This window comes from Strix aluco, chromosome 2 (genome assembly GCF_031877795.1).
Source record: "Strix aluco isolate bStrAlu1 chromosome 2, bStrAlu1.hap1, whole genome shotgun sequence".
Classification (NCBI taxonomy): Eukaryota; Metazoa; Chordata; class Aves; order Strigiformes; family Strigidae; genus Strix; species Strix aluco.
The window spans coordinates 63,804,812-63,824,329 of record NC_133932.1 but is presented as its reverse complement, the minus strand read 5'-3'; the positions used below and the strand labels follow the sequence as shown (position 1 = coordinate 63,824,329).

The following is a 19,518-nucleotide window of genomic DNA, read 5'->3' as shown; positions in this document are numbered from 1 at the left end:
AGCTGAAAAATAGAAGAAATACGTTTCCAAAAATATCCTGTAACTGTAACTGCCTCAATGGCCACAGCTTGCATTAAGCAATGAAACTATATGCCAGCCATTTCTGCTATCAATCCTTAGGCATCTTCCTAGGAGGGGGTTCACAGAATGACAGAATCATCTAGGTTGGAAAAGACCTTGAAGATCATCCAGTCCAACCATTAACCTAACACTGACAGTTCCCAACTACATCATATCCCTGAGCACTATGTCAACCCGACTCTTAAACACCTCCAGGGATGGGGACTCCACCACCTCCCTGGGCAGCCCATTCCAACACCCCACAACCCATTCTGTAAAGAAATGCTTCCTAATATCCAGTCTAAACCTTCCCTGGCACAACTTGAGGCCGTTCCCTGTTGTCCTATCGCTTGTTACTTGGTTAAAGAGACTCACCCCCAGCTCTCTGCAACCTCCTTTTAGGTAGTTGTAGAGGGCGATGAGGTCTCCCCTCAGCCTCCTGTTCTCCAGACTAAACAACCCCAGTTCCATCAGCCGCTCCTTGTACGACATGTGCTCCAGAGCCTTCACCAGCTTCATTGCCCTTCTTTGGACACGCTCGAGTAATTCAATGTCCTTTTTGTAGTGAGGGGCCCAAAACTGAACACAGTAATCAAGGTGCGGCCTCACCAGTGCCAAGTACATGAGTAAGATCACTTCCCTGTCCCTGCTGGCCATGCTATTTCTGATACAGGCAAGGATACCATTGGCCTTCTTGGCCACCTGGGCACACTGCTGGCTCATGTTCAGCCGGCTGTCAATCAACACCCCCAGGTCCCTCTCTGACTGGCAGCTCTCCAGCCACTCCTTCCCAAGCCTGTAGCGCTGCTGGGGGTTGTTGTGGCTGAAGTGCAGCACCCGGCATTTGGCCTTATTGAAACTCCTACAGTTGGCTTAGCCCATCGCTCCAGCCTGTCCAGGTCTCTCTGCAGAGCCTCCCTACCCTCGAGCAGATCAACACTCCCACCCAACTTGGTGTCATCTGCAAACTTACTGAGGGTGCACTCAATCCCCTCGTCTAGATCATCAATAAAGAAGTTAAACAGGAGTGGCCCCAAAACCGAGCCCTGGGGGACACCACTCGTGACTGGCCGCCAACTGGATTTAACTCCATTAACCACAACTCTTTGGGCCCAGACATCCAGCCAGTTTTTTATCCAGCGAATCTTGTGCCCACCCAAGCCATGAACAGCCAGTTTGGTGAACCAGATGGAGCTGCCATGCAAACATGCAGTGGTCCAGGCCTCAGGCTGCAGGGAGTGCCTGAGCCTGTCAATCCTGTCGTAGGGCAGCAGTTGTATCAGCTGTAATTCTTATTGAGTGACAAGGGACATCCTTCCAAACCAAGAACAGCTCAGTGACATGCAGCTATGGAACCAGATCAGTAGAAAAAAAGTCTCAGAGAGCCTGTTATAAGACAACTGCAAGCATCCAAAACTGGTTCACACTACAGATAATTCTGTATTAAAGCCCATTTTGTGTGAGGTCAGCACAAGACCATAACCTGCTGGATTTTCTTCAGGAATTTGTAAAATTAACAAGTGCAGAACTTCAGACTATTATAAGTCATGTGGCATCATGTGGGTCCGGTTTTCTGAGGTTATTTTATGAGAAAAGAATATTCAGCCCTCACTTCCTTCGTGTGAGTGCCAAAGTGCTGTACACTGTGGCTCTAGCAACATGGTGGATCCTAAGACTTACAGTTATGCTGTGACCCCCTCTAATTCCAGGACAGCACAAAGGTGAGGACAGAGCATCTGTACAACTGCCTGTTCCTGGTTGTGTAGACTTGCCTCTGATGGACAGAAAATTGAGCAATAGGCCTTTTAGCATACTTTCTTCTTTAATTGGATGACTCAGTGCAGATAAGGAAAGATTGACCATGCTCCATCTTTTTAAATAGGAGTCTGATGCCCCGAGTATGTGCAGAGTCACACAGCATCCGTTTGTGTTATCCTTCTTAATGCATAACAGAAAAGGGAGAAAAGGCATCTAACAGTTTGCATTACTGATTTTCCGTAAGCAGTGTTCATACCCTGTCCCTGAGGCATTTCCCCACACCACACAGCTGTTTTCCAATTAATTAGACACGGAAGTAGGTTAGATCACTAGTCACAACAGTGTGACTCTCCCTGCCTCACCCCCTCAGCCAGCAGGAACTTCAGACAAGAAGTAATGAATTTGAAAAACATGAAAATGAGATGTTCCAAAGCTGTATTCAATGGCTATCATGACTAACTCCTAAAACTCTGATGAAGAGTTAAATTACTGGGCTAAAATATAACTTCTTTATAAACAAAGTAAAATTACGAGAAAATAATATACATGGGTCACCTCTTTTTGTGCAGAGCCCTGTTCCTCCCAAATTGGCAATGGCCTTTAGACACTTGGGATGCAATAAGCAGATATTCCAAGTTTACCATAGGTCTGCTTGTACAAAGCAGCTTATAAATCTGTCTGAGCAACTGCACACATCCACATTTGGGTAGTGGCACATAGTGAAATTGTAATACAGCCAAAGGCAAACCGCTGACATTGTCCTGCTAATTAGTTGAAATGAATTGTAGACTCGGCGCACCAAACCTGCTCCCAGTATAGCTACATTAATGTAAAGGGCTAGCATCAGGGAAATATTTCTCTCTCTGAAATTAATGAGTAATATCCTAAGCTATTGGCAACTACTCACAGTTACATGAAGAACAGGTTTTACCCCTTTCTGAATAATACTAAGTAATAAGCTATTTCTGTGATGGAAAAAGTAAATGTCTCAGGGTATTTGGCTGTGAGGGAAAAAATGGGACCATTCATCATCCTTACATCAGCACTGTCCAGAGGCATCAAAGTGCTCTTTAAAAGCTTGGCAACACAGTCCCCTTTCCACATGCACTTTGAGGGGCTGAGGCCCAGAGTGTCAACAGGACTCACTCCAGGCCAGCTGAAGAGTCAGTGGGAAACTGGAAATAGAATTTGAGTGTTGGATGAGAATTGTGTTTTGTGATCCCAGGTTATTCTGCCCTCCATTCAAAGAGAAAAAAAAATGGCTCTCTGCTGTTTCTGCTTGTCTCTAGTAATCAAAATTATTTTCTCCCAGTGTTCACAGTCAAGAGCAACGAGCAAGTCTCTGAAGAAAAGTTATGATCTGGAAAACAACAGGTTGTTTTCCTTGAAGATGAAGGGAATTAAGTTAAACTGAAGCTTTCATCCCAGTTTCCCCCTACTTTTCAAAATGGGTATAATATGTAATAGGACTAGGCAGTTACTAAAGAGCAAGTCCAAACTGCAGTTAAAAAAATTACAGTGGGTATCAAGGCCAGCAATGTGTTGATGTAAAAGAAGTTACAGATGATGTTTAATAAAAAATGAACATTGCTTTCCTTGCCATTCTGTCTTAAACTCATTAACTGGAAAACCAAGCAAGTGCTCTAAGCAGGTGCCAGACCAGAAGGGTGAGGAAATTAATTTTACAAACAAATGGTAACATGGGTAGAAGCAGTACACCTTTCCTCTAACATACCCTTAGGAAAATAAGAAAAAATAAGTCTTGCTGATCAAAGAGTTTCTAACACTGAACCTCCTGCTACCTCACTTTGCATACAGTTGTCCATTAAGCAGCTTTCAAACAGTAATAATTATAAATAACCCTTTAGGCCAATGATCTAAAGGTTAAAGTGTTTTCATGTAGTATGTATTCCTGCAACATTTGATCTCCAAGACAGTCCTTTTTGATTTATCAAATAGCATCTTTGGTATGGAATTTGCTCAGAGAATATAAATGTCACAAAATGGTATTTATACACAAAATTGTAAGCTCCCACTTACACTTGTCTACCTGAAAATTTTGAAGCCAAGTTACTTCAAAGCTGTCCTTGGCTGATATTAAAATTCTGTTGAAATAGTTCATGAGCACTGTGAATTTCAATAACAGATGCAAAGCTCACTTTGCCATACGGGCCTCCCCAAAGTGAGAGACTTAACAATTTCATCTGGCAAGGTTTATTGCATTTGAAACCACTCAACAAACTGAATTTTCTTAGCATGAGAGATAAAATGAGCTAAGGGTATGGAATCTAGATATTCTCTTTGGAAATAATGGGTTCCATATTTTATTCATATATGCATATATATATATTCCAACTTGTAAATGTATAGGAATACAAAATTATATCACCTGATGCACCTTATTTCTCTTTAATCTTTCTAAGTAGCCCCATAAGACTAATTTTAATATTTTAAAATTTGTATGATTGATATACCAGATAGATTTATTATTTCAAAATCATTGCTTGCTTATGGTGTGAGCTGGAATCCAAGTCCAAGCCTCAGCTTAAAAGAAAAATGATGCTTTTTTACTGGATTTCATATCATAAAAATATTTTGTATAAATAATAGAAGTAAAAATATGTTTGTTTTGCCTTTGGATGTTTCCATCTATGTGCTCAGCATGATTTACTGGACTGTTTTTGCTTAGTTCTCACCTAGAGCTTCTAGGTTGTCACAGTCTCAACCATGATTCGGGTAGGTATTTCACATTCACATAGACGTACACAAGTCTATGGGACTGGATGGGATACACCCGAGGGTGCTGAAGGAGCTGGCTGGGGTGCTCACCAAGATGCTTTCCATCATTTGCCAGCAGTCCTGGCTGACCGGGGAGGTCCCGACAGATTGGAAACTGGCCAATATGATGGCCATATATAACAAAGGTCAGAAGGGTGCTCTGGGAAATTACAGGCCTGTCAGCTTGACGTTGGTGCCCAGGAAGCTGATGGAGCAGAAAAACATGCGTACCATCATACAACACATGTGGGACAACCAGATGATCAGGCCCAGTCAGCATGGGTTTATGAAAGGCAGGTCCTGCTTGACAAATCTGATCTCCTTCTACAACAGGGCAACCTGCTTATTGGATGAGGGAAAGGCTGTGGATGTTGTCTACCTTGACTTTAGTAAGGCCTTTGACACCGTTTCCCACAGCATTCTCCTGGTGAAACTGGCTGATCGAGGCTTGGGTGGGCACACGCTTTGCTGGATAAAAAACTGGCTAGATGGCTGGGCCCAAAGGTTGTGGTGAACAGAGTTAACTCCAGTCAGCAGCTGGTCATGAGTGGTGTCCCCCAGGGCTTGGTTTTGGGGACACTCCTTTTTAACATCTTTATTGATGATCTAGACGAGGGGATCGAGTGCACCCTCAGTAAGTTTGCAGATGACACCAAGTTGGGTGGGAGTGTTGATCTGCTCGAGGGTAGGGAGGCTCTGCAGAGAGATCTGGACAGGCTGGAGCGATGGGCTAAGGCCAACTGTAGGAGTTTCAATAAGGCCAAATGCCGGGTGCTGCACTTGGGCCACAACAACCCCCAGCAGCGCTACAGGCTTGGGGAGGAGTGGCTGGAGAGCTGCCAGTCAGAGAGGGACCTGGGGGTGTTGATTGACAGCCGGCTGAACATGAGCCAGCAGTGTGCCCAGGTGGCCAAGAAGGCCAATGGCATCCTTGCCTGTATCAGAAATAGCGTGGCCAGCAGGGACAGGGAAGTGATCTTACCCCCGTACTCGGCACTGGTGAGGCCGCACCTCGATTACTGTGTTCAGTTTTGGGCCCCTCACTACAAAAAGGACATTGAATTACTCGAGCATGTCCAAAGAAGGGCAATGAAGCTGGTGAAGGCTCTGGAGCACATGTCGTACAAGGAGCGGCTGATGGAACTGGGGGTGTTTAGTCTAGAAAACAGGAGGCTGAGGGGAGACCTCATCGCCCTCTACAATTACCTGAAAGGAAGCTGCAGAGAGCTGGGGATGAGTCTCTTCACTGAAGTAACAAGTGATAGGACAAGAGGGAACGGCCTCAAGTTGCGCCAGGGAAGGTTTAGACTAGATATTAGGAAGCATTTCTTTACAGAACGGGTTGTTAGGCGTTGGAATGGGCTACCCCAGGAGGTGGTGGAGTCCCCATCCCTGGAGGTGTTTATGAGTCGGGTTGACATAGTGCTCAGGGATATGATGTAGTTGGGAACTGTCAGTGTTAGGTTAATGGTTGGATTAGGTGATCTTCAAGGTCTTTTCCAAGCTAGATCATTCTGTGATTCTGTGATGCGGACTTAAGGTACAGTTATAGGACTCAGGTTGAGCTGAGGACTTCTATACTTAAGCACAGAGGCTAATGGTAATTTTTCTTTCACTTCTCTGCCTTCCTGTTCATAATCACTTTGGAAGCTGGTCGTCATTACAGATACCTGCACAAATCTTGTCACAAATAATACAAAGTTATACCTCCATTTCAGTAAAAACAGAAGAAAAATATTACATGGTCAATAAAGCATTCAGTAGAAAAATTGCAGATCTTTGCAAAGAAAATTTTTTGAACACAGCAAGATTTTTTTTTCCCTTTCATTTATTTTTAACATTTTAATTAAAAAAGTGTCCTAAAGTAATCTGAGATTTTGTCACAGGATGAGTGGAAAACAAAAACTTTCCCTTGAGTTCAGGTAAAAAGGTCACTGTATATTGTGCTGGAAGAACACTATAACTTTTGAGGAATTATTTAAAGATAGCAAAATACCTGAGCGCAGGTACAAGTACATGTGGCTCTGAAAAGGACAGATTTGTGTTAGAAATTTAAATGTGGATTAGAAAGTGTTAAAGAACATAATTTCATATTGTAGAGTATTTCATAGTCTGGATGTAGTTCTTCTGAACTTTGCATCTCCCATGGCCTGAGTCAGGGTCATACAAAGAGACTAATTAACATATAGTTAGCAAGGGCCAAATCAAGGCTAGCGAGTCAACACCTTTTGAGGCTGGACATCTTTGCAGTTGATTACTGTTATGAATCAGTAAGCATGGGCTCTTTCTCTGGAGCTTTTTCAAAGCATCAGCTAGCTACAGAACTGAAGTTGTTCAGTCTGGAGAGGTTGCTGGATCATGGCAGCCACATGTGCTTATACTGGGAGATGGCACAGATGACAGGAAACAGAAGGATTTTCGCAATATCCCTTAGATGTCCAAGGTAAGCACAGAGTCCACATTTCCCACTTCCTATCAGCATTGCTTTAATCTTGATTATTTGGTTGTGGTTTTTTTTCAGCAACTTGGTTTTTTGTTTGTTTCTGGGTAGTGGATATTTAAGGAATACAATTAGTTATTATTTATCGCAGAAGAAGGTTGAGGCCCAGGCCAATAATCGGCTTTCTGTCTCTCCAGGGAATTTCTGATGGTTTGAATGGGGAGGGTAATTCTTGTGAATCACTGTAGTTTCTAGCAAAAGCTACAAATCATAGGTGGGCATTCCTTCATAAAGTAGTCAGAAGTAATCCATAGATGCATCTTTCTCTCCAGAGTGCAGTTTGTGGGAAGTAATTTTACTATAAGGCATAATTTCAGACATCCCCTGCTATTTCAAACATTGTGTACCATTGCAAAATATCATTTTAACTGTAAAAAGAAATATTACCTTATGGTTATGTTGTTTTAAGAGCAGGTTGTCTCTTGAGACTTATCTGAGTGAGAGCTTTATTTTTCTTCCTAAGCCATTGAGGAGTTTTATTTTTATTCTATCAGAAGACTGGCCATTCATAAAGAATGATAAAAAACATTAGTCCAAAGTGGGAATGAAAAGATTCCTCAGGAACAAAGAGAAATTATATGAATTACCAGAAGCCAAGTAACTGACATTCCATAGATTTCATTCTAGGGCTTGTTATATTTTTTCAAGATATTTCACACTAAGTATTTCCCATTATAACTATTATTACTGAATCAGTCTAAGATGTGATGCTTTGTATGCATTAAAAAGTCTACTTCGATTAAAGTTACATCCGAAGTTTGTACAACAGTCTGTTTTCCTTTACTCTGAAAGAAAATAGCAGTGGAGGACACCCAAGGAAGCAGCGGTGTGAAAACATATTTTTAAAATTCATGGTCAGAAATTTTCAACAAAATATCTTTTTTTTTTTTTTTTTCCACAGCCCTTTTTTCTTTTATGAGCACAAGATTTTTCATGAGAGCAGTACTGCTGTGAAAAAGAACATGTTCCTTCATTGTTTCTAGGTTTCTTATTTTTTATTTTTCTGGGTTTAGTATCTTTTCTGCTTTATGCTTTTCTTCAAAAATTTATTCATTATCTCCTTCTTCCCCACCTCCAGTCTAACTGGGACCAGAAAAGGAAGAGATGAGGAAAAGCATATTGAGAGGCATGGGAATGTCACCTTTTGGAAAGATGAATAAAAACAGCTGAGGAAATCTTTGTTTACAGAATACCACTGGCTCTACTGATGTTATTTTTCATTATTTTTTATACTACCAAATGAAATCAATGAATTATTTGGGTACACTTTGGATTTCTGTTTTGTACGTTTGTTTCAAAAGATTCTTCTGTGACATGGAGAAATGATGTTGCATACAATTAAATCAAGTTTCTCTCTGCAGGCATCACCACAGTATTGACCATGACAACTTTGAGTACCATTGCAAGAAAGTCATTACCCCGTGTCTCCTATGTCACCGCTATGGATTTGTTTGTGACTGTATGCTTTCTATTTGTCTTTGCTGCTCTGATGGAGTATGCAACCCTCAACTACTACTCAAGTTGCAGGAAACCAAACTGTACTAAGAAGAAAAAGTCGGTAAGATGGGAGCATTTAAATTTCTTTTCTAGCATGTGCATGGTTCAGAGAGCAGAGAATCATCCAATGACAGCCTATAATCCCATGATACTCTGCTCTTCTGAGCTCTTCCCAGAATGTGGTGTGATCTGCCCTGAAAGTTGATGGAAAATAGTTATGTGCCTGTTAAGTGAGGTCTGTTCCTAACAGAAGCAGCCTACTGACCATGAGGCAGCAAAGCCGCCTCCACATCTTTTGTCCTCCCATTACTTTGCTGGTAGTCAAAAAGAGCTCCCACTGAAACAGATTGCATAGCTTGTTATACAAATATATGCACATCAATATATATTGAAATGCATCTGCTACTTCATGGATTAACAGGTCTAGAAATATTTATGAACTTTACAGACGGGATTTCAATGTCTCCACTGGGAACCAGCACTTGCTTTTAGCCCTATGTACAAAGGGCCTTGTTCCTAAGTACAAAAATGGAGGAGGTGACTTACAAAGGTTTTATACATGGCTTCATTTTTAGCTAAAAAGACACTTCCAAGACTAACACCCAGACACACACAGAAGCTGTTGATTTAGAATCAATTAAAACAAACATGCAGGAAGAATTGCCTGGTGTACTTCATAATTGACTACAAAAATAAGAGGGGGGAGTACAATGGAGAAAAAATCTCAGTGTAAACATAGGGAAGGGGAAGTGGGTTGTCTATTCAAGATTAGTGGAAAATCTTATGTGTTTGAGATCAGTAATTGGAGATGTTGGATGCCATTTTGCATAATGGAGGAAATAAGGACATTTGAAATAGAAAATATAAAGCCAAATAGGAAAAATGTGAAGGAGGAAATTGAAGAAAGAGAATGCTAAATTCAGGGAATAATAGGTCACAAGATAAAAAGAGATTGAATTAAGAGCTATAGAAAATTATTGAATGAAGAACTAATGAAGGAAAACCTGAAACGAATATGAAATTAGAGAAAGCCTAGAAAGCTATAGACTTAGTGAAAACTCCATTAAACCTCTAATAGCTTCTTATAAAAATGCATTGCACACAAAAGGCAAAAGTATGAGACAATCAAAAATGAACTTGTTAATGATCAAACTAAAATTGCTATCAAAGACTGAATAAAAAAGTCATGAGTATCTTTGTGAGTAGGATATATCTCCAAACATGCAACATTGATGAGATTTAAATTAACATAAGAACAAATGCTCACTTAGTTATTGTTTGTTAAATAAATAAAGGTAGTGTAGAATAAAGATTTGAGGTAGATGGAAACTCAGGTGAGCATTCTGCTGAGGTTTCATGCAGTTTTAAAATGTACAAAATATCATGCTGAATATGTAGAATACTCAGCATGAAGTATTTTATGGACAAATGCATTTAAAGGGTTGGTTTAAGGAATGCTATTGAACATTAGATGCATATGAAGCAATAAGTATGTTTTCCTCTGAATAATTCTCTTGTTATCTTTATTTAAGCTACCTGATGTCAGTTTTGGTCATGTGATGGTAAGTAAACTATTTTATTCAGTGAGACCAATGGATGCATGAATGTATGGTTGACATTTACTTGCAATAATTCCCAAGAAAGCTGTAATGCTATGTTATGCTTTACCCTGACTTCACTATTATAAATATTGTTTTCCTTTTTTGTTAAAAGGTCAGGGTTTTTTTGTTGTGGCACAGGAACATAGCTGCCTCTTTCTATAAGGACTTATCAAATTATTTGGGAGGGAGAAGGGTCAAGTGCAGAATATTGTGTGTTATTTTTAACTCAGATATCTTGTGTGTCTGCTTTATATAATATTGCAGTTTCTCATTACATTGTATAAAAAAGTAATAAGCACAAGTTATGTCATAAACTTATATGGAATTTTAACTGAGTTTCATAGAAAATAATCTATAATATCTATATCAAGCTTTTAGGTGGATTTTTAAATAATTTAGGCATACAAGTTTAACAGAGTTAGTTGTACTATATCCACAAATGGAATATTCCCCAAACCTCTAAATAACAATTTATATATATACAGTGATAATAAAGTTGAAACTCAGCACAAAATTGTGTCTCTAAGTTGTACGAAATCTGCAACTGTCATGCATACTATACTATATATAAGCATACAGAGGGCCAGTTAATCAAGGGACTGGATGGGCTGCTTCCCAGCTATCAGATCCAAATAAGAACAGGGACAGAACTAAAACATTGCTTTTGCATTTCTTGGTTTGGATATGCTGAAGTTTATCCTTTACAACAGCTAGCTCCATGTTGCTAGCTTATCTTCTACAAATAATGTTGCACACTTTTTTTTTTTTTTAAACATTATTTTTCTGATGTATTTAAAGAGGTCATATAACATTGAAAGTCTGCTCCTTGTCAATGAATAGTTTACAGAAAGCCTTGCATTTATATACTTACTACTGCTGTCACTCCCTGGACAGATTTTTCTGAAAGATTAAGTTAATAAGGGACATTGAATGGGTAGTGGCACTTTTCTTTTTCCAGTTAAAATATAAAGGTAAAAGACACAATTAAAATGACAAGAGGGTTAAACACTTAATCTTCTTCTAGATCTAGTCAGTCTGATCTGCTTGGAAAATATTGTCAGCCTTTTCAATTTTTTTTACTCCTTCCCTTTCTTTCCTTTCCTTTTCTTCTTTTCTTTTCTTTTCTTTTCTTTTCTTTTCTTTTCTTTTCTTTTCTTTTCTTTTCTTTTCTTTTCTTTTCTTTTCTTTTCTTTTCTTTTCTTTTCTTTTCTTTTCTTTTCTTTTCTTTTCTTTTCTTTTCTTTTCTTTTCTTTTCTTTTCTTTTCTTTTCTTTTCTTTTCTTTTCTTTTCTTTTCTTTTCTTTTCCTTTCTTTTCCTTTCTTTTCCTTTCTTTTCCTTTCTTTTCCTTTCTTTTCCTTTCTTTTCTTTTTTCTTTTCTTTTCTTTTCTTTTCTTTTCTTTTCTTTTCTTTTCTTTTCTTTTCTTTTCTTTTCTTTTCTTTTCTTTTCTTTTCTTTTCTTTTCTTTTCTTTTCTTTTCTTTTCTTTTCTTTTCTTTTCTTTTCTTTTCTTTTCTTTTCTTTTCTTTTCTTTTCTTTTCTTTTCTTTTCTTTTCTTTTCTTTTCTTTTCTTTTCTTTTCTTTCTTCTTTTCTTCTCTTCTCTTCTCTTCTCTTCTCTTCTCTTCTCTTCTCTTCTCTTCTCTTCTCTTCTCTTCTCTTCTCTTCTCTTCTCTTCTCTTTCCTTTCCTTTCCTTTCCTTTCCTTTCCTTTCCTTTCCTTTCCTTTCCTTTCCTTTCCTTTCCTTTCCTTTCCTTTCCTTTCCTTTCCTTTCCTTTCCTTTCCTTTCCTTTCCTTTCCTTTCCTTTCCTTTCCTTTCCTTTCCTTTCCTTTCCTTTCCTTTCCTTTCCTTTCCTTTCCTTTCCTTCCCTTCCCTTCCCTTCCCTTCCCTTCCCTTCCCTTCCCTTCCCTTCCCTTCCCTTCCCTTCCCTTCCCTTCCCTTCCCTTCCCTTCCCTTCCCTTCCCTTCCCTTCCCTTCCCTTCCCTTCCCTTCCCTTCCCTTCCCTTCCCTTCCCTTCCCTTCCCTTCCCTTCCCTCCCCTCCTCCTCCCCCTCTCCCTTCCCCTTCCCCTTCCCCTTCCCCTTCCCCTTCCCCTTCCCCTTCCCCTTCCCCTTCCCCTTTTTCCCTTCCCCTTTTTCCCTTCCCCTTTTTCCTTTCCCTTTCTTTTTCTTTTTTCACTAGAAGACAGATGTTAAGCAGGACCTTGTTCTATACATAAATAACTTCTATGTTGAAATTGTATCATAAACTGCATAAAATAAGCAGTGTCTCTGGCTCTCAAGATATCATCTTGTCTTTTCCAGCCTTGTAGTGATGCCACCTAAAATGTTACATTTATTAATTTTAGTAAATCCACATTCAGGTAATCCCACTCCTTGTTTCTCCTCCTGGAGAACACACTTATACCTTGTCTGAAATAATTTAATTAACGTGTTTAACCCTGCATCTGAGCTGCCTTGTCCAAGAAGTGCCTGAGAAGTGCCTTGCCTTGCCAGACCTCTCAGGAGGTACTGGGCTGGTGCCCACTGTGCATGCACTCCTCTCCTCCCAACCCCAGCTCAGCATGATACACAGAACACAGTGGATATCCTCCACCTTCACCTGGTTTCTAGTCACTTCAGGACCCCTCCTAGCTGACAGAGATTAAAGCAACCAGATTAATCTCTCTGTATTATCAGGGCATTTATTTTATCTTATCTTCTGTCCTGAGCAAATAGTTGATATAACAAAACAACAACAAAAAACCCAGGCTATTGATAGATGAGAAAATTTCCTTTGCAGAACCAGGGCACTTACTTATTTTCACTTACCAAAAATCTTCTGGAGACATGTAACTTAGACTTTCTTCTTTTTAACATAAATATTGTAGCCAGCAGTAGAAGATTTCAGTCCCTGAGTAGGAAATTTTCACAAAGGCCTGCAAAAAATGAATAATACAGTGGTATCGCAGAATTCCATGTATACTTTAGTCATAGCTTTTTTCTCTCCAAAGTGCTAAAGTCAAAAAATTATTGCTTGTACAATAATCTTAGACTTTTCCATGTGGCAGCACACCGTAAATCTCTGAAACCAGACACCTGAAACTTTACAAATGGGAGAGAAGACCATGAGGATGTAATTTCTGTCATCTAATCCCAGAGATAAAGTCATTCACACCAAATAGATTTGCAACAATCCACTTCTAAACTGCAATCTGTTTACAATCCACAACACAATGCACCTGAGAGATTTTAGCCATTTACTTATGATGAGATGAATTGTGTCCTAGAAGTAATTGGCTGGATACCATAGGGCAGTTTTTCAAATATAGTTATCTGTGTTGGAGATGCCAACATCTAAGCAGAGCCACATCAGGTTCTTATCTCAGGGTAATATTACTGTGTGCCAAACCAAAGGATTCTCCTGGGGTGGAGAAAACCCCGCTGACAGGGCAGGAGTCTGCTTTGTCAGGGCGGTGCAGACAGGTGGCAAAGTTGATGGGACCTTTCCTAGTGATGCCAGCAGAGGAGGTGACGTTTATGAGGATGGAATGAGTGGCATGATGAGAGAGGAGACTATTGTGAGAAAGCACCTTTCATGAAAAGGAAATGGTGTGACAGAAAAGCTGACAAAGTGTAAATAGGGAGTACATTGAAGAAGGAGAGGTTTGTAGGCGTGAGCAGAACTGTGAAGATGCGTGATACCAAAGTGTCCTATTTCTGAGCATGGTTAGTGTGATAAGCACTAAGGGGACATGCTTAGGAATGGCATTTTGAAATCTTATACTGAAATCATCACTATCTGGTGCTGACCATATCTGTTTTTATAAATCATGGTAAAGTTAAGAGGCAGCGAATGCAGCTATACTAAGTGGAAGTCATCCTGTAATTACAGGGGGAGGTGGAACATCATCATTATTTTTCAGAATCCATTCTTAAATATAGTAGCTGCAAGTGTTTAAAGCAACTTGAAAATAATATTCTGACAGACAAGTGAACTTGTAAGTGTGAAAAAATGATTACTAGGAAATACATGCTTGAGTTACCCAAGTAGAAAATACACCTAGAATTATTTAACCTGCCACTCCACAATTTGTCTATTGAAAGTCATCTGAAAAGGCATCTTTTGAGGGCAAAAAAAAAGACATTCCCTAAATCTAGAATTCCTGTAGTATCAACATCTCATACTCAGTTCCTGTGATCATTTCCCCATGATTATTAGCTGCGATCTGCATCATCCATGGAAGCTTGATCATTTCCCCATGATTATTAGCTGCGATCTGCATCATCCATGGAAGCTTGTTAAACTGTTGGTTTCTTTTTCTCTCCTCAGAATTATTCTGTACTTGATATGAGACCACCAGCTACAGTCATCACATTGAACAATGCCATGTATTGGCAAGAATTCGAAGATGCGTGCGTCTACGAATGCCTGGATGGGAAAGACTGCCAGAGCTTTTTCTGTTGTTATGAAGAGTGTAAATCAGGCTCATGGAGGAGAGGACGGATTCACATAGACATCTTAGAGCTGGACTCTTACTCTAGAGTCTTTTTTCCTACATCCTTCCTGCTGTTTAACCTGGTCTACTGGGTTGGATACCTCTATCTTTAAATGTTGCCTGTAGTGGTGAAGACTGCTGTGTTTTCACACTTCGGAGGGATGGTGAAAGTGCAGAAAAAGTGAAGGGCATGGTCAGTTTCATCTCAAATTATAAAGGCTACATTAACCTTCAACATCACAGAGCCTGATGAAGAATTTGAACATGTAATTGCCTGAAAAAGAAAAACGTGGAATAATTCTCTCCTTACTGCTATTCATTTTAAGGAAAGGATTCTTACAAAATTCAGCTGAATTTGTAGTGTAAGCGATGTTTATGAATATTGTATATTAGAATCTCTACTATTCTCCCTTGGCATAGAAGCTATACACAATTCAGGCAAAGGTTAAATATGTCATTTTTGTTTTTCATTCCCATACTTTCTTCAAAATCCTGCCATATCCCTGAGGCTCAGAGCAACATACAGTGGCACTGGCAAATAAGCCAAAGCTCATGAAACCACTCATTCATATTTAAACTTGCTTGAGCTATGTCCCATAGGTTTTGGGAAATATTTCTTTGGTGTTCTTGCTATAGAGAAACCACCAAAATACAGTAAGAAATGTCTCTGGTGGGATCAAAACATGGACGTTATTTTCTGCAAAGGTCTGGGATTCATGGAATTAACCACTTACCTACACATATTGGTTTTAACTTAGGGTGAAAAGGCAGACTTGTAAGAAAGCTATTATTTTGATATAAATAAAAGACTTGCCTATCTCTGAGGCATCTGTAGACATAACTTCTACAGTTTTTCAAGCTTTTAACTGTCTTTTTTATGACTGGTTAAACACAGGATGGTCACTGATTTCTAAAGTACTCTACCTGAAGCAGGACAAGATTCCTGCTTGTTTGTGTCATTGTAGCAGATCATAGTTGATAGGCCATGAGTAAAAATCACTATATAATAGCACTAGGAAAATGTGACTTTCTTCAGATTGCAATTTACTAAAAATTGCTCTCATGCATTCTTATTTTTTCTCTCAAAATTATTTTACAAAATTGAAAAACACATGTGCCAAAGGACATTTTTTATTCCTTCTGTAAAGTTAAAAATTGCAGTCCTTACAGCAGTTGTTCTCTGGGTCTGAGCTCAAAACTGAACACTTTTGACTTGAATAATGCATTATGGGAATTCAGTTGTCACACTTGGATTAACCATGGAATAATTGTCACACGTAGAAAAAGGTTGTTTTCATTTTTTTCCTAAACTACCAACTATATTTTACCCTAAAAAGCTATTTTGTATTTTTCAAGCTTTTGACCATTAAATTCTTAAAGTACCCATTTTTTCAAAACTAGTTTTAGTGTTAAATTAGATTACATCTTTTACAGACTGTCTCAATAACTGTTGTTAAGCAAACAAAACAGATTCAAACCTAAATAGCAATAGGTTTTCACTACCCTTTGGATAACAAATGGTTACAAATGATTAAAGTTGAAACATACCTAAAAACTAAATTCTACTTTTTTTTTTCTCTTCTGGAGGACCTGATAATTTTTTTATCATCTCAAAAAATCTGTGTCTCTTCCACACAGTATTTGATAAAAAATGAGTAGCAGATGTGATTGAAGAGTGGTTCCTTTTCTCCTCAGAACAAAAATTTTGCAAACAAGCAAAAACTAATGCAATGGTAATTCTAAAGGAAAAAAAATGCTGTCATGTTCTTTCAAACATCACTGTCTGTCATTGCTGTTGCTCTGTGCTTCCAGTGAATTTTTAATTGAAAAAAAATTACTAACAATAGAAGAGTTAACTGTAGTTATTCAAAATACTTTCTTTTGGTTTTTCACTTGTCTAAAATACCAGAGACAGAGCTGGGTTTAGGTGGGTGAGGGGAATCACTTCTCTAAGGACTGACAAAATTCAGATTAGAAGCACAGAGAAGAAATGTTTTGTGGCAGCATCAAAATCTTATTTTTAATAAAATCTGCCCAGTCTCATGCCTTCTAAACCAATGATAATTATCTGAATTCAAAATGCATATTGAAGTTTTTACTAACTCTCAGTAGCAAATTACTCTGTAAAATCTATTACTCTGTAAACTTCTGTGTCCTGCACTTGGAAGGATGGATTTTATTTATGGATAAGAGCTATATTTTCAGTGCAAGAAGGTGATTGAATTGAAGTTGAATATCCTGGTCTCTAATTATGAAGTAGTCTGCTCTTACAGTCACCTTCAGCCATATTTTGCAAGAATACTAGAAATATTTCAAGCCTAAATAAAAGAATGGAAACAGTTATCCTTTAGAGGCCTGAGCCTGTAAACCCTCTGCACAATTAACTGATTTTGGTGGAAGTATTGAGACAGATGAGGCACAAGAAGGTGCCTTCCATCACTAGATCTTGAACAGGTAAGTGAGGTTTATTTAGCAATTGCATACTTGAGTGAATGTCCTGGGAGTAAGTGTGGAAGTGAAACGTTCCCATTTCAGCTGAGGAGCATATACTTCTCTTACACTTCTGCTCATGGATACTCATTCCTGCTAAAAGCACGCAATACCATCAGATCCTTCCTTGGAAGACCGATTCCACTAAGTCCATTCATATTGCCTCTGTTTTCTGAATCCTTTCATAAACAGAAGTTGGAAGCATATAATTCCACTTCTTTTCCACGGTCCTCACCAAGAAAGAGTCTGCAAACATTACTGGTTTCTGATCTTATACTGACAGCAGAGGACATGTTCCACTGTGTAATACATTCTACTCTGGGATTATGTGTAAAAAATTGATTTACATGCCAGGTGAGCAGCTGCAGGCTGGCAGGTTCCAGAATGCATTCCTCTGGTTATTCCTAGTTGCTTCGTTTACTCTCTCTGCTTCATTGCTCTGTGCTTTGGCAGCCGCTGAAGAACTGTAGAGATCAGGGAAGATAAGCTTTCTAGGCTCTGCATCATTCAAAATACAATTATTCTAAACACCTAGATAATGTGGTCTGCATATATCTATGTGCCATATCCTTCTGTAGAAGTAAGAATATCCTCATTAACCTCCAGATATTCTTCTTCTTCTTTTGCAAATTGAAAAATATTAACACTTCTGTGCACTGTCCCATGAGAAGTGCAAGAAACACCTTTTAACATCTTTGAATATTTTCTTATCAGATAATTTAATGTTCAAGACTTGCATTTATTCAACTACTTCTTTTTGTTATTTAGTACTTCTGTTTACCCTTCCAAGGAAGAGAAGGGAATGGAGGAAGGCAAAACCAAATGATTAGTGAAATTAACGCATTTGGATATATATGTAAAACCACAAAATCAAGTATCTTCACACTACATTCCTTCCTTTTTGAAGTTACAGAAAAGATTGTGAGGGTTTGTTTAGATAACTGACTTTTTCCAGGAGGATCTAAAGTCAATCCTCCTATTCTCCCCCTTCAATTAGAAGCTGACGGACAGTGCTTTCCTGCACTGAGGGCAGCATTTTCAAGGCACTTAAGAATGTATAAAAATACTGGTCTGCTTAATTCAGTCTTCTCAGTTCTTTTGCCACTGCTACCTAGCATACTGACAGCTCCTTCTTTTACAACCATTCTTCTAAGAATAAGTGTATAAAAACTTGCAGCCAGTTTATTCTGTCTCCATGTCCAGTAGTAATGTGGAACTGAAGTACACTACACACCACCCAATTTTAATATAACTTTCTAATCAAGAAGTATGGCTGTAGATTAAAACATCTCAAGCAATTTGATAACCTTTCTTCTCTTTCAGATGCTCATTTTCTCCTTCATCAACTATCAACTCTATATTGGTATATTGCACATACCAATAAAAAAAGATAAAAATTACAGCAGGAAGAATCAAAAAAGCCAGAAGTGTCTTCACAGAGACATCGATGAGTAGTGAAGCTGAAAGAGGAGGAAGAAATTTTTCATTGCTGTGCAGTTCTTATCTGTACTACTCCTCCTATTCAATTCTTCCCAGCAACTACCCACAGCTAATTCCAAATCATTCACCTGGTGGTTTGCACATTCTTCAGCTGGAACAGCAGTGACACATGAGCCTTTAGCTGATAGGAAATTATATTTCTGGAACTGGAGGCATCCTGCCAAATAACTCAGATAGATAGCTATCTCAGACGCTTTTGCAGCCCTAAAGTGTCTCAGAGTATAGCAGCTCATGTTGCTGCATGAATTTATCATAACTCACTTTACTTGGTCATTTCATGAATGGAAGCATACTAACTTCCTTTTTACACCAAATTTCACCATATATCTAGAAAAATTACTCTGCCCTGCCCATGCTCCAAGTGATGAGGTTCAAGACAGCTCTGGAAAGACCATTGTTGCTGTACTGCTGAATTTGTGGGAAGGGAAACTCAATATTTTAAGATGGATTTAATCAGCTTCACAATATGGAGGGTTGGTGTTACCTTCTAAGCTGTAAAATGAAGTGCCCACTGCAACTCGCAAAGGCTGTCCATAACAGGCTGTACTTTTCCCATTGGCTGCTCTTTCTGGGTTTCCATAAAGCACTAAGAAAAGGCAAGACATATCCCATGATCTTAGCTGCCTACACAATTAGATGATATTTTTCAAGGTATATTCTTCTTCTTGCTTACAATGAAATATTTGTGCCTCTTACATTAGTGCCTTTAGTATTTCTTGGTATTGAAGGATATATTATTCCTGGCCTGAGAGTTAGAAAGAAGGATAATGACTTTGCTGGAGTTCTTCCTGAGCACCAGTGTATGACCAATATTCTAGATATCTTCAACCTACACATTGAGTATTTGTTTGATTTATCTTTAT

At 38.9% G+C, this 19,518-nt stretch overlaps 1 protein-coding gene across 1 annotated transcript in view; it reads left to right on the top strand.

The window, feature by feature from the left end:
* The window catches only part of GABRG3 (gamma-aminobutyric acid type A receptor subunit gamma3), a 335,936-nt gene extending 321,158 nt beyond the window's left edge, over positions 1-14,778 (top strand). Inside the window, exons 8-10 of the mRNA XM_074816909.1 lie at positions 8,458-8,654; positions 10,126-10,155; positions 14,500-14,778. Of these exons, the coding sequence (XP_074673010.1) occupies positions 8,458-8,654; positions 10,126-10,155; positions 14,500-14,778 (506 nt within the window). The remainder of the gene's footprint in view (positions 1-8,457; positions 8,655-10,125; positions 10,156-14,499) is intronic.
* Positions 14,779-19,518: the final 4,740 nt, after the last annotated feature.